This window comes from Crotalus tigris, unplaced genomic scaffold, assembly GCF_016545835.1.
Source record: "Crotalus tigris isolate CLP2741 ecotype Arizona unplaced genomic scaffold, ASM1654583v1 scf7180000017628.32516253702:7417878, whole genome shotgun sequence".
Taxonomy (NCBI): domain Eukaryota; kingdom Metazoa; phylum Chordata; class Lepidosauria; order Squamata; family Viperidae; genus Crotalus; species Crotalus tigris.
This window is the reverse complement of record NW_024096523.1, coordinates 5,349,801-5,365,258: the sequence shown is the minus strand read 5'-3', so window position 1 is coordinate 5,365,258 and position 15,458 is coordinate 5,349,801. Positions and strand designations below refer to the sequence as shown.

Below are 15,458 nucleotides of genomic sequence, written 5' to 3'. Positions count from 1 at the left end.
CAGGAGCTCCCACCCCCTACCGGACCACAGATGGAAATCTGGACGGAAGACACTACCACCCACAATGGAGGCACCGATCCATTCCAAGACGTCCACCGTTGGAGGTGAAATTCAAAGGGGAGCCAACACGCTTGGGGTTTTTCCTAACCCAAGTCCTCAGCTACATGGAGGAATATGGGCAGGACATCCCCAGCGACAAAGCCCGCATCCGGATCGTGCAATCTGCCCTGGATGGACCAGCTGCAGATTGGGTGGTGAACCTGCATGACTCCAATGCCCCAGAACTCAGTAACTTCAACCGTTTCATGTCCTCGTTGAGAAGACGATTTGAAGACCCCCTGGCTGATCGCAAAGCCCGTGAAAGAATAACAACGATGAGGCAGGGCAAACGCCCAGTGGCTGAGTATACACAAGAATTCCGAGCCATTGCCAGCAAACTGAATTGGCCAGAAGACATCCTCCTTGGCCGTTTCAAAGACGGACTAAACTATGATCTATATGATGCTTGCCTGCCCCGAGGAGACCCACATCGACTTGAGGAATGGTACGTCTTGGCAGAGGAAGCAGAGATCGACATATTGAAGAGGCATCGCCGAAGAAAACAATGGAGCCGCCCCCCGCCTGAGCTGACACACCAACCGGTGAAATCATCGGATACAGCCAAGAAGCAGATGGGGTGTTTCAAGTGCGGAAGAGAAGGGCATCGAGCTGTAGAATGCCGCTCAAAGGCCCCCCAGCACAACCCAGACAGATCCCCAATCAACAAACCCAGAGGGTATTCAGCTAAGCCAAAAGAAACAGCCATGAAAATGATGGAAATTGCAGAAAACCCCACCTCTGCTCACCAAGGGGAAAGAACTCCAGCCTACACCACAGGGACGGTGGATGCCTCAGATGACAGCTCGCAAGGCGAACCCCTGGTAAGTGGACGCATCACACCCATCTTCAAAACAGTGACTATATTAATCCCCCCCATGCCCGAAGCTGTGAAGGTGAAAGCCTTAATAGACTCTGGCTGCCTCATTAGCCCAACACTGAATCTGGGCATCCCATCCCTCATCTCATTTGGCCAGCTAGATGGATCCATAGCAGGGGGGGTGCCAGCTACCCTAGCCACTCTGCCAATACACCTCTCCCTGGGCAACCATGAAGAGGACTTAACGTTTGTGGTGACCCCAGGTATGGAATGCCCAATGATTCTAGGGATGGAATGGTTGAAAAAATGGAACCCCTGGGTAAATTGGAGGACGACAGAAATCAAATTCCCGAAGGGGGACCCTATGGACTTAAAACCCCAAGGGAGGCTACCAGAATCAAGAATAGAAAAAGCATCCATAGGAGAGGAAAAAAGATTAACAGAAATACCAGAGGAATATAGGGACCTTGCTGAAGTCTTCAGTGAGGAGAGGGCGAATGAGCTTCCCCCCCACCGACCCACAGACTGTACCATTGAATTCAAGCCTGGGGCAAAACTCCCGAAACCCAGATTATACTCCATGAGCCCAAAGGAGAAGGAGGAAATGGAAAGATTTATAAAAAAAAACCTGGAGAGAGGTTTCATTGAACCAGCTAAGCCTAAAGTGGCTGCCCCGGTCCTTTTTAGAGAGAAGAAGGATGGCTCTTTACGTTTATGCGTGGATTATAGGGCCCTGAACACAATCAGTGAAAGCAACCTATACCCGCTGCCCCTCATGAAAGACATGCTGTCACACCTATCGAAAGGGAAAATTTTTTCTAAACTAGACTTAAGGGAAGCTTACTATCGCGTGAGAATCAAGGAAGGGGACGAATGGAAGACTGCATTTAACTGCCCCATGGGGTGCTATCAATTCAAAGTCTTGCCATTTGGATTACAAGGGGGCCCTGCAGTCTTTATGCAATTAATCAATGACGTTCTAAGGGAGCACCTGTTTAAGGGGGTCCTTGTTTACTTGGACGACATTCTTATCTTTACCGAAACAAAAGAAGAACACGTCAAACTTGTCAGAGCGGTTTTAAAGAAGCTGCGAGCCGCTCACCTATATGCCAAACTCTCAAAATGCGAATTCCACCAGGAAAGGATAGACTACCTAGGCTATCGCATATCCCCACAGGGCATTGAAATGGACCCAGAGAAGGTCAGAGCAGTATTAGAATGGGCACCACCCCGCACAAGAAAGCAACTACAAAGTTTCCTGGGCTTTGCAAATTTTTACCGCCAATTCATCCCCTCATTTGCACAGATAGCCTTGCCCCTCACAACTTACTAAAAACGAAGGGAACATCCTCAGTAAAACCTAGCCAGCCACTAACATGGACAATGGAGTGCCAAGCAGCGTTTGAGAGACTAAAGAGACTTTTTTCTGCCGAACCAGTACTAAGGCACCCAGATATGGACAAGCCCTTCATAATACAGGCAGATGCAAGTGATGTGGCAGTGGGGGCTGTGCTATTACAAGAAAATGATGATGCAGTATTGCAACCCTGTGCATATACATCTAAGAAACTCACGGAAACAGAACAGCGCTGGCCCGTATGGGAGAAGGAGGCTTATGGGATACGTTGGGCATTACTCACGTGGCGACAGTTCCTGGAAGGCAACAAAATCCCCTTCCAGGTATGGACTGATCACAAAAATTTAGAAGCCCTGAAAACTTCCAGGAAACTCAATCCCAAACAAGCCCGCTGGTCCCAGCATTTTCACCAATTCCAATTTAAGCTCAAACATTTACCAGGAAGAAAGAACTTCCTGGCAGATGCACTATCTCGCATGCCCCAATATAACAGCGCACGAACCACAGACTCTAGACCAATAATGGCAGAATCACAACTGGCAGCGCCAGTAACCACAAGAACCCAAGCCAAAATAAAACCACAACTGGACAGCCAAACTGGGATTGAATTCAGAAAAAGTTTGGAAACAGATGATTGGTTCCAGAAAAACAAACATGTGTGCACAATGAGAGACGGATTGCCTTGGGTAGGGGAAAAGTTATATATACCAACAACTCAAAGACTAACTTTCATGCAACTTTGCCATGACACAAAATCAGCAGGGCATTTTGGATTTGTAAAAACTTTACACTTAATTAAACGGCAATTTTGGTGGCCATCAATAAAAAAGGACATAGAAAGTTATGTTGCCAGCTGCCCAACCTGTGCATCAGCAAAGAGGTTGCAAGGGAAATCGCCAGGGCTGTTACAACCAGTGGCAAGTCCCTCAGCCCCCTGGAGGGAAATAGCCATGGATTTTATAGTGGAATTGCCTGAAAGCAATGGGAATACTGTTATCTGGACAGTCACGGACCTATTTTCCAAACAGGTGCACTTTATCCCTTGCCAAAAAATTCCCACTGCAAAGGCCTTAGCAAAACTTTTCATCCAGCACATTTACAGATTGCACGGGGCACCCCAACGCATCATCTCTGATAGGGGAGTGCAATTTACGTCTGCATTTTGGAAGGAATTTTTATCCCTCTTAGGGACCACTCAGGGATTGACATCTAGCCACCACCCTCAAGGAGATGGACAAGCGGAACGGTGCCAGTCGGTACTTGAGCAATATTTGAGATGTTTTTTAAATTTCCAACAGAGTGATTGGACGGACTTACTTCCTTTTGCAGAAGTTGCCTACAATAATGCAGTCCACTCCAGCACAGGCTACACTCCTTTTCAAATAGCCAACGGCCAAAGTTTCAACCCTATGCCAGAGTTAACCCCAAAAGAACCAACGATCCCTTCACTGAAAGAATGGATGGAAAACCTACAAAACACCTGGCCAATAGTCAGAAAATCACTAGATGAAGCTAGGCGGGCATACAAAGCACAAGCCGATAAAAAAAGGGTTGAGCCTACACCATTCATTATAGGAGAAATGGTGTACTTATCTACAAAATACCTAAAGTCCCTACAGCCCTGTAAAAAACTTGGACCAAAATATATAGGACCTTTTCCAATTAAAAGGATCATAAATCCAGTAACAGTAGAATTAGAATTACCCAAAAACCTCAGGCAAATACACCCAGTTTTTCATTGCAGCTTGCTGAAAAGAGAGCATCAGTCACCTCTACGGCCAAAAATCCCCCCCCCACCACCTCCAATCATGGTGGAGGGGGAACAACACTTCGAAATAAAAGAGATCCTTGACTCTAGGAGATATCATGGAACAACTCAGTACCTAGTTGCCTGGAAACACCTCCCTGCCTCACAAAATGAGTGGGTCCATAAACGTCACGTCAGAGCTCCGAAGCTATTGAAGAAGTTTCACACAGAGTATCCTAACAAGCCTAACTAAATTCTTTACTTGTGTTTTCTTTCAGGTGGATCTCTCTTATTGTTAAGAGGGGCCGGATGTCAGAATCCAATTATATTTCATCTTTAATTATCAACCATAGAAACTCCCAATTCTGCCTTCTCTGGATTCTGCCATAAGAGGGAGAAAAGGGGGAGAGCAAAGGGGTTTTATGGCCCTCACTTCCTTCAGCACACTTCAAAGGACTGAATGTGTGTTTATTGTGGCCTCTAAGCGTTAACATATCAAAGAAGAGTAATTGCCTTTCATGTAGTTATCTGAAGTCTCCATCCAGACAGAAGAAGAAAGGGGATGGAATTGTGATACTTGAAACTATCACTGGAAGGGGGGTTGATTGGGTGGGACTACTGGGGAACCCCTTAAAACCTTGAATGGGAGAGCTTGAACCCCAAGTCCTGTCTAGCATGCCTGCAACCATTTTCTCTTAATAAAGGATTCCTGTTGGAAGAGCTATTCCAAGAGTTCTGTCTTCTTAAGATGCAAAGTGGGGTGGGTCCTTACACAGGCATAAGGAAGAGGGAGTTTTCCATGCTTCTTATTGGTAATTAATGTAGCTTTCAGTAACAAAGAATGTAGACACTAAAGACATTGCAGCTGATATTATTTCAGATTCCTAGTTTTAGATCTACTGATTATGTAGATGACATTGGAAAAGACAAATGGCATTACAAGTTGTTGATATCAGGATTAGGAGAAACTAACTGAAGTATGGTATTTGTTGTGACAACAGTAATAATTTCACCTTACACTGATTTTGCAGGTGCATTTAAAATAAACAGTCCACTTCAGTGTATGGGTGCAGCCCACACACATATATCACTAGCATGGCTGCTGGTCAGAAATGGTGTGAGTTCTATCTTAATACATCTGGATGGATTAAATGTGCTCATCTAAATCTATTCAGTGGTTATTCCATCTTTTTTCCTTAATCAACTTTTTTTCAATGAAAAAACAAAACAAAAACCCCTTAAAAATGCACTAGAAGCTGGGTTATGAATGTGGCCTCCTACAGCTTCCATTAAATTGCATGAACAAGCAGACATATATCAACAGCCCTGTATGAATATATCTCCTGTATCACATGGAAATGTCTTCACAGTTAATAGCTCCTGATCAGAGCCAGAAGCTGGGTACAGTGGCTAATCCCAGAGGCAAAGAGATGAAAGAGCCCACATGAGATGGGCAGTTTTAACAATGAGATAGAGCAGAAGTCCATGTGGCTGTATTGGTTAAGACAGTGTTTCTCAACTCTGGCAACTTCCTTAGTGTGATGGCTGGGGAATTCTGGGAGTTGAAGTCCACATATCTTTTAAGTTGCCACGGTTGAGAAACACTGGGTTAAAGAAGTGGACTGTGTCTTGGGAAGATGCAGCTCCAATCCCCCTGTGAAGTTCTAAATTACTTTTAGGCTGCTCGTTATTTCTCAATTCTATAGAGTTTCTGAGGATAAAATGAGAGCTAATATACCTTTCTACTAAGCATTACCCTGAGAAAAGGGAAGATCTAAAAGAACAGAAATGTGAATGTTTCACACTATTCATGGCTGGTTTCCCTACTAGGAGAAGCACTGTGGCCCACCTAGCTTTTGATGCCATTTTCTTATTCAAAGAACTCAATAATTGTGGATGCTGCCTTGGCATAATTCACAAGACACCTTAGAAAAGCAGATACATAAGGTATTCATTTATTGTTACATTTTCAACTAATGGAAACTTACAGAGATTCTTCTTTAAAGTCCCTGTTGGGTGGCTCAACACAAAGCTGATGCAGTCAGACCTTATACAGAGAACCAAAGACAATGAGGATGGGGAACCCAAATCAATGGCTGTTTCCTTCATTCAGAGTCTTGGCCAAGCACCCCCCTTGGCTGCTCCAATGTAGCTTATCAAGTGTGAACTGGGGAGGGAGGACATATATTTTCGGCAAGAGTCTGCTTCAGAAACAACCTTCCCCTCCAGAAGTAGTGAAGTAGCTTTCACAATGCACCACAATATCTGAGCCAGCAAATACTTCTATGCCAGTAAAATGCTGGGTGTCAAGTGTGCTTTTAGAATGCAGAACCCTCCTGGGAATCAAAAAATATATTTCACTCACTTACAGGAAAAAAGGAACAAACCACAAATTGTATCCAAACTTCTGGATGTGAAGGGTGAACGATCCCCACTTCCACAGCCATTTGTCAGAGACTATCTTGGGAACAGTAAGGCAGTTTAACTAGGCCAGCAGACTTTTTTAATTTTATAGCTCAAATCTGTTTCTACTGCATTTTTACAGGATTTGTGGTACAAAAAGAATTCAACTTTGCCCCCAGGCCATCCTGACTGTTAAATAAAAAGGAAAGAAATTTGTTTCCAACTGAAACACTCCTGTCAATACTGTGGTCTTCTTCTGAGATCCCTCATTCATTTTATGAAAGAAATCCAAATACCTTGAATAGCAACATTACAAGTAGGGGGGGAATAAAAAAAAAATCTATGGCCACTTCTAATACTGTTCTCAAAAATAGCAAAATATTTTATCCCTTGGACAATCATAGACACGGTGTATCACTTAGAAGGAGAAAATAAAAGTCTATGCTTCAAGATAAGTTCCTTTGGGGGAATAGATATGAGGAGACCTATTGATGTTTGGCAGATCTTCTCTAATAACCCTTTATTGCTGCACTGTGAAAATATATGCTCTCTGTGAAGCATTGCAAAAAAATAATAATTATCCAACAGATGACCTCAAGGACACTCCACAGCTTCAGAGGCAGACTTTTTTTTTCTCTTAGAAGAGTCTCTTTTTTTTCTTTTTGATTTCTGTCTTTTCCCAGAGTTACTTCTTGGTTGTTTTGCGGATCAATGCCATTCTCTGAAAAGGGGGAAAAAAAGACAGTATGAACATGGATTTCTTGATATAATGGAAAGTGTGGATGGTCTTGGGGGATGAGGGAAAGAGATGCGTGGATGACTTCTATTAGACTTGGTAAGTTAAATTAGGAATATGATTAATGGAACTCAAACAGGTAATTTACAATTCACCCAAGAATCCATCCCTCCAGAATATCAGTAGCTATTGAGTATTCAAGTTTGATTGAGGCTCCAATTAAAGAGGTTCATCTCCTTTCCGCCCAGTTTAAACTACTCCCAAGGCATATCATTCCATATCTCCAAAATTGCCCTTTGAGTTTGGAGGAAAGATTCTGTTTATTTACCTATTCCCTTTTAGACCAAAATAGTAATTTCAGGGTAGGCAGTCCTGGTTCAGAACAACATTCCCCACAATTTTTTTTTAAATAGAACTGCAATGAAGTATTAAGTGGGAAAAAAGAGTGTAGCTCAGAAGATGTTATTATTTATTCTATGGTTAAATCATATACACAATTAAGAAAAGGGATTCAGGCATGCATCGTGATTTTTTTTAAAAAAAAGCTAAGGTGGAATTTGAACAGTAGAAATTGGACATGAAACCTCAATTTGTTAGCAAGCTGATTTTTCATTTGAGATATTCCCTTTTCTTGCTGTTTGTCATTGGTTTCATGGAGCAGAAACCATCTGCTTCACATGGCATCATTTTACTTAGGTGTGAATTATTTGGGGGGGGGAGGGGAAGAGATCCTTACCTGTTTGTGAGCTTCTGTAGTGCAGGCTTTTTTGTACGGCCTGATTTCTTCAGAGCCAAAACCTGGGATCCACATATTCCACTGACGTTCTGGGGGCAGCAACAGCATCAGTGTGGTTTGTAGTTGAAGAAAGAAAATCATAAGCAGAAGACAATTTAAACAAGTGATAAACAGCCATGAGAAGAAGGTTCAATCATTTAGAAAGCAATGAATTAATATTCTAGTATGCAAAATTATATCAATGAGAAACAAGCAAAATGGATGCCTTTGCAAGAATCAGACTTCCCAGGGGTCCCTTTTTATATTCTTTTTGACAAACCCATGAGGCACCTAATAAAAAAAAATACTTTGAGTTCTTAAGTCTGCCCAATATGATTTTTGCAATCTGGGCTGACAGATGACTGACAGGAGATAGGTTTAAATGCAAAGACAGGAAAAGTGAACCATGATGCCATTTATACTTAACAGTAACAATCTGGAAATCACTTTTTCAGAAGGATGAAGCCTCATTTGTGATTCCTTTTCATGCCTTGCCCCAATGGGACTGTAGCAATCACCGGAAGGAAAGGTGCACCTATGCAAAAGTCACCACCCCACATTACCCTTTAAAACAGTGCTTACTAACCTTAGCCATTTTAAGATGTGTGGACTGGCTGGGGTATACTGGGAATTGAAGTCCACACATTTTAAAGTGGCTAAGGTTTGGAAATACTGCTTTAAAACATGACAGCAGTGCAAGAGTCACAGAATTGAAACTGCCAAGCTGCTGATTGCAAGCTTTTCCATTCCACTGTCCTCCAGAGGTTATAGGCTATCACATCCACTGCACTTGTCTCATGGAAGCTGCATCCCACAAGTGGGGATGGGGTGGGATACTAGAGAAAACTTCTAGGTTTAACCTGGGAGCTCCACATAGCATTTGTCACTATGTTTCAGATAGTGACTCACTGGAGGAGCAAGGAAGAAAAAACAAGAAAAGAATGACCAGTAGCAAGATGGACAAACTCAGCTAAGGTGGTAATAAATGCACCAGTGGAAGATTTGACAGAACTGTTTAGGGACAGATTAAGGAGAAAATCTTTCTATATAGTCACTAGGTGTCAAAAATAACTTGATGGCACAGTATCAACATAAGTGGAGGGGAAAGTGATTGTTTCTGTAATGTAGCCTAGGTTATGTAGCTCTGCAGGTTATGGACAAAACAATCCAAAACAACTAATAAGTTAGCTGTCAGCTATCATGAAATAGATACATTTATATCTTTACACTGACCAAGATGCAGCTGGACATCCTTTACTTCCAAAGTGTTAGACTTGCGATGCCGTGCAAGCTGGCAGGCAGCGGTCACCACGCTTTCAATGAAGTCATCAGCAATCTGCAGCAACATCTGTCAAAATGGAATTCAGCATCAGCAAGAATGGCTGCTGCTGTTTCAGAAGGTTATTCTTCTGATAATTCAAGGTACTGACAGAGCATTCTTTGGACACACACACCCCCAGTGAAAAATTGAAAAGAATAAAATGGCACATTTTAACCAAAGAGAGGTTTAGATGTTTGTGATGCTCATTTCAGCTAAGACCAACCTCCTCTACATCTTCATCCAGCTGTTCATTTGGATCCACTTCTCTAACCAGATCCTGCAGTTTCTTCTTTGTTAATATCTATAGAAAATATTAGCATATTTTACCAGGTTCATCCTGCTATAGTCACCTCTGTGCAATTAAAATCAAAAGATCTTGCTTAGAAGCACTTCCAGTCAGCAACATATACGATAGTGCTGCTAAGTGGATCCTCTAAAGCAGAGGTGGGGAACTATGGCCCCTTTATGACTTGTGGACTTCAACTCCCAGGAGTTCTGAGACAGCATGGCTGGCTCAGGAATTCTGGAAGTTGAAGTTCACAGGTCAGAAAAGGGCCATAGTTTTCCACCCCTGCTCTAAAGCCACCTCCACCAGAGCCCTCCAGATGTGCTGACTACATCTCACATCATGAACAATTACCTGATTACTTTCAGGACTGAGGCGCCCCCCACTGCTAGGGGTCCCAGGCATCTTTGCTACAGAGGTATTGTTTGCCATGGAACTATGAGGAGGAGTATTGCCTGCTTCTGGTTTGATTGAAGAAAAGTTTGATAAATTGATCAAGGTAGACGGACCAAACTGGTTCATAATCTGCTGAGCTTTAGTCTTGAGGTCATACAGCTTATCCAGGTCTTGCTTCTTTTTTGGATTATGTGGACCCAAACCAATCAACTAGAAGAAGAAACAGGTCTCACAGTTAAAAACAATTGAATTGTCAGTATCTTGGACATGTTAACTGAGTTCAGGAACCTGTTACTAAGAAAAGCAACTTATCAGTGAAAATATAGCAAGTATTGTAAACAGCCCATTTCTTAGTTTTTTTTCCTGAACCATAAGTTAGTAGTATATTAATACAGCTCAGGCTGTATTAGTTTACTTTAACACTGCAACTTGTAATACCACATCAAGACCAAATCATGCTGTATGTGTATAATCAAAAATAGTAAGTTCAATATAATCTTTATTACTTCAATTTTAAGAACAAGATCCAAACAGAATAATACACAAAAGAATATTTAGAATATTACTATGTTATTATTTATTATCATGTATTTACTTTATTCAACACACTGTGATAAAAAGACAATGATACTAAGTTTTGGAGGGAGAATCCAGAACTGCTTTCAATATAATCAAATATTTTTTGTCAAAGGAGAACCCATCTGCCATTGAAAGCGAGGAAGGGTATGGAGCTCAAAGCCAGAATAAACTTTAGATTCTCTTTCCTATCCAATACTGGGCAAAGTTTAATTACTTTGCCTCATTCACATTTTGCTAGGAAACTGGTTTGCATAGAAAGCGTTCCCTCTGATTTCTAAATTGATAGGGTAGTTGTAATAACTTCTTATTGAGAGGAAGCATTGTGTTAGATTCAACATGGATTAGTCTCTTCCAGAACTATTTGCATGGCTCTCTCAATATCTATTTCCCAGGAAGCCGTATCTTCTCTCAGGTTTATTTTAAATAAAAAATTTATTTAAATAAAATAACTAAATATTGGCTTTTTCTTCAATCTCACCTATTGGAAAGCTTCACAATTTAGGTTTGTTGCACAGTAAGTAGGTACAATCCAATTTATCATTCATGGATTAACTGTTGTCTTAAAACCAAATTAAAACTAGGTTCTTCTGGGTATGGGATATTTATAAAATATTCAATAGTTCCAACAAGAATAAAATGCTAAAATAGAAATTGATAGAATAAAGCAAACCTAAATTCTAATTTGTACAAAGACTCTGAAAACAGATTTTAGTCACATATTCAATGTCTTGACAATAACACACAGATCATATTCTGTTAATTAACAAGAAAGCAATATATTCTTGCAAAGTTTACCATCAGATTTCAGTCTTGGCAAATGATTAAAATTAAAAAGACACAAACCTTCAGCTTTTCATTATGATTCTAGCATGCCATGCGATGGTCACTTCAAGCCAATTTACTTACAGCTATCTGAGTATCTAGATCTTTAATTACATCAGAAACTGCTGTGGGGCCATTGAATGGAGAGGCCATTTTCAAAAAAGAAAAAAAATGTTCCTGCAAGTAAATAGTCGGAATTAACCTACATAGCAGTTGCTCCCTGGCTGTGAATACTTATCAAATTCTTTCAGAGCATTCTGCATTCCTGCCTCCAGCCTGAAAAATAATAGATACTTTGACATGCAAAAAAAAACCCCACCAGAACCCCTATATCTCCTTTAAAAATGGTCTTATAATCTTGGAGGTTATTGTTCCAAACATTTTGCCAAAGTCAAGGTGACAAGATATCATTGATAACACAAGCATGAATTTACAGAAATCAAAGCAGCAGTTACCAAAAGACAATCTCAGTGATATTATGTTCATCAAGTAATTAAAAGTTCAAAAGTGACTTAACAGCTTTGGTTTGGTACTGGGTGGTTATTATTACTGGGTTTTCTGCATTACTTGAGTAGATGTACATATGGACTATCACAAAATACAGTACCAATAACAATAATGCACTAACACAGGGGTCTCCAACCTTGGCAACTTCAAGACTTGTGGACGTCAATTCCCAGAATTCCCCAGCCAGGAGTTGAAGTCCACAAGTATTAAAGTTGCTAAGGTTGGAGACCTCTGCACTAACACAATTTATTTTTCAAAACACGAACAAGGATAAAAGGCGACATACGGGTGTTTGAAAACAAAGACCTACGAAAGCAGGGGATGCTTGCTGTCAAGAGAAGAGTGGGAAGTCTATTTAAGACAGGGGTCTTCAAATTTGGCCCTTTTATGACTTTATGAACTCCACAAGTCATAAAAGGGCCAAGTTTGAAGACCCCTGATTTAAGAGAACCCGAGTGATGGGGAGGGAGTATTGGGCTGACGGTGTGTGCGCGTGTGCATAAGTTACAGCCCTCCCCCAGCCACGGGAGGTTGGCGGCCAGGCACCCCGCTCAGGCCAGCGTACCTCAAGGTCTATGTGGGGGGGGGGGGAAGAAAAGGAGTTCTTGGGCTACACTTAGATATGGCGCCCACGCCGAACATTAAAGTGGAAACGGGCATCTCCGACTCCTTTTTCTCGTAATTTTAAGCGGGGTTTCATCCCAAGCACCACCACGCTGTTTCTGTCACGGCCGACTCACTCACCGGCGCCTTAGCTTCTCATAGCGTCCGGGTTCCTTGGTCCAGCTGCCAGCCGCCTTCGCCAGGGCTTCGCCGACAGAACACTTCCGGAGTCACGACCGCGAAACCACGGAAGTGTTGGGAAACGCCCCTTTTATCAGCCCCCGCGCCAACTGGCCTGCTCATCCACCAATGGGGAAGTCTCTTTCTGCCCTTCTTTCGTTGGGCGGCCCTGGCTTGACTGCGCAAGCGCCAGAACTCCCGCCGCTAGTGGGAGTTGTAGTTCAAGCGCCCGCAAAGAAGTTTTTCAAGGGTCTTGTTGTGCAAGAAGCGGACTCCGCCAAAGCGCGGGAATAAGATGAGGAAATAAAAGACTCTTGTTCTGCGCCGGTAGACAGCACTGCCCGCTCGCAGCACGTGCCTGCCCAGGAGAACTGTAAATTTTAAGAGGTTCATTTGGGCAAACTAAAATTAGTTATTTTTGGTGAACTTCTTTGGGTTAGTTATTCTTCAGCACATTGTGCCGACTTCAGCTAAGCATTTGTGCGAACAGAGCAGAGAGAAGAATGAGGGACACCAATGGATTTTGCACGAATATCTTGGGAAAGGGAAATAAATACCTGCATTCCTCAAATATAACCCAAGATTTGGAGAAGGGAGATTGCGGTTCCAATTCCAAATGAGCTAGAACTGCGTTCGCACGACCCACTGAATCGCAAACTAGATGAGCCCCTTTTGGTTATGCAGCCCAGGCATGCCATCACTTTATGGTGCAGCCAGCCATACAAATTTAAGAAATGGAGCCCATTCGGCCGTGGGTCAGCGTATTGTGCGAATGCAGTCAGGCTCTGCATTCAGGCTGACTCGAGCTTTCATTCGGAAGGTCCCTGTGCATTAAAGTTAAGTCAACTTTCAAGTGAAAAGAAAAACCAGGAGACAAATATAAATGAACACGATTTACTTTGAAAGGAATTGCCTTGTACTTCAGCGGAACTGATTTATTCCAGCAAAGATACTTTATTTTTTTTCAGTCCGGTCTGGTGTGCCTATTAATTAGCGAAGGTAAATCCCCTCCGCTTCCCGCGCTAAATTTGTATTTGACAGGTCTATCTGAACTCCGAAAACTCACTCCCAGCCCTTCTACCCAGAATTCCGCGCTATTTTTGCATATCGTCTAGAAAAAGAGAAATGTTGCCGTGTTTTAAAATTAAAACGGATTTAGACCGTCGTTAACTACACTTATTACGTCAAATCTCCGTGGAGATGACTAGGGTAGCTGTAATTTGGAACCCTTCTCCCTGTGATCTAAAGAAATGTTGCGGATCAATTGCAGCGGCGTTCGCAAAGCATGCCCTTAAAAAAGGGCTTCTGCTGTGAGTAGCACATGGATGGGGTGGCTGCGGCTCGCTTCTTTCCATGCGGAATCGCTATCAAGAGATTTCGGAAGCATAATTTTTGCGAAGGGGGGTAGCTGGTAATTGCTTGTTCTGGCTCCCCGTTTTACGACTGTTGAATAATAGCTTGTGACTAGTCTGCTTTAAAAGTTGGCTGTAGTTCAGTTTGGCCATTAAATGAAGAGGAACCGTGGGAAAAGTGTGGACGTTGAGAAATATCAAAAAAAGGTTAGATTCACGTCCGAGACCGTCAGTATTGTTCTGCAGTGTGCTATGGTTCATGGGGCGCAACTGAATAACAGCAATCCCTTTTGGAGACTTATTGCCTCATTCCTAGACTGAGAAAAGTGATTTTAGCCCTGGTCCTCACACTTAATGACTGTCAAAAGGGACAACTAGTCCTCACTGTTATCACTCTTGCAGCATCCCCAGAATAATGTCATAAAAATTTGGATGCTGGGCACCTGTTATGCCTTTAGGACATGCAGCGTCCTAGGGTCACATGATCACTGTTTCAATCTTCTGACAAAATCAAATCATTTTATGATTGCATCTGTGTGAACACTAAGCTAGGTAACAGCATCTGTTGGCCTTGAGCTAACTACGGCTGGACTTGGTTAGTACTTGTATTGGAGACCACAAGGGTGTTCCTGGGCTGTAGACTAGTCTGAGGAATTGGAAAAAAAATTCCTGAGGGAGAAAATAACTTCTTTATGTTGGCCGTGAAATATTCTACACTATCAGTGCAGCAAGGGTCCCCAATCCCCAGTCCATGGACCAGTACCGGGCCACACAAACAAGCAAAACTCCATCTGCAGGATTTAGGCAGCAACTAAAACCACGCCCCTTCCAGTCCGTGGGAAAATTTCTCTCCACGAAACTGGTCCCTGGTGCCCAAAAGGTTGGTGATCTCTGACCTACAGTGTTCCTTTGCTACTGGACATGGCGGCAGGGGCTGCAAGGAACTCTTGTTGAACCATATTTGACCACTATTTATAAAGCCATGCATGGCATAGGGCTGGGTTCCCTGTACGACTCCTTATCCTCAACTATTTCTGCCACGCAATACCACAGAGTGGGTATACTCCAGGTCCTTCTAATAAGCATTGTCATCTTATGGAACCTAGGAAGCATGCTTCCTTGTCACAGCCCTCACTCTCTGGACCAGCATCCCCCTGTAATGTTTTTTAGGAATGTCCTTGGGAGGCGAAAGGAAGATACCCTGCCTAGGGAACAATCAGGTAAAAGGAGGGGAAGCCCACAACTGAATAATGGGCAGAGAAAGAAACTCCTAACTTTTCAGGTGGTAAAAAGAGGTGGTGGGGGAGTTGTATTTTCAGACTTGCATGATTCTGTAAATACAGATAGTCCTCAACTTATAACAATTGAGCCCAAAATGTCTGTTGCTAAGTGAGACAGTTGTTCAGTGAGTTTTGCCCCATTTTACAACCTTTCTTGTCACAATTGTTAACTAAATCACTGCAGTTGTTAAATTAGTA

At 42.5% G+C, this 15,458-nt stretch overlaps 1 protein-coding gene and 1 non-coding gene across 3 annotated transcripts; one reads left to right on the top strand and one right to left on the bottom strand.

Annotated features, from left to right (window-relative positions):
• Positions 1-5,959: 5,959 nt before the first annotated feature.
• On the bottom strand, positions 5,960-12,721 carry TAF12 (TATA-box binding protein associated factor 12). 2 transcript variants are annotated; one of them, XM_039334304.1, is made up of 7 exons: positions 12,590-12,697; positions 11,423-11,515; positions 9,896-10,147; positions 9,479-9,556; positions 9,168-9,282; positions 7,896-7,984; positions 5,960-7,144 (listed from the first exon to the last, which is right to left on the bottom strand). In XM_039334304.1, the coding sequence occupies exons 2-7, from the start codon at positions 11,489-11,491 to the stop codon at positions 7,109-7,111; spliced, it is 639 nt and encodes a 212-aa protein (XP_039190238.1). In that variant the 5' UTR covers positions 11,492-11,515; positions 12,590-12,697; the 3' UTR covers positions 5,960-7,108. The 2 variants fall into 2 exon arrangements, with proteins under 2 accessions (XP_039190238.1, XP_039190239.1); XM_039334305.1 differs by lacking the exon at positions 11,423-11,515 and having other exon boundaries at positions 12,590-12,721.
• Positions 12,722-13,922: 1,201 nt separating this feature from the next.
• Positions 13,923-14,063, top strand: LOC120304148. Its single transcript, XR_005555646.1, has one exon. It is a non-coding gene; the product is annotated as a U11 spliceosomal RNA (small nuclear RNA).
• The last annotated feature ends 1,395 nt before the right edge of the window (positions 14,064-15,458 follow it).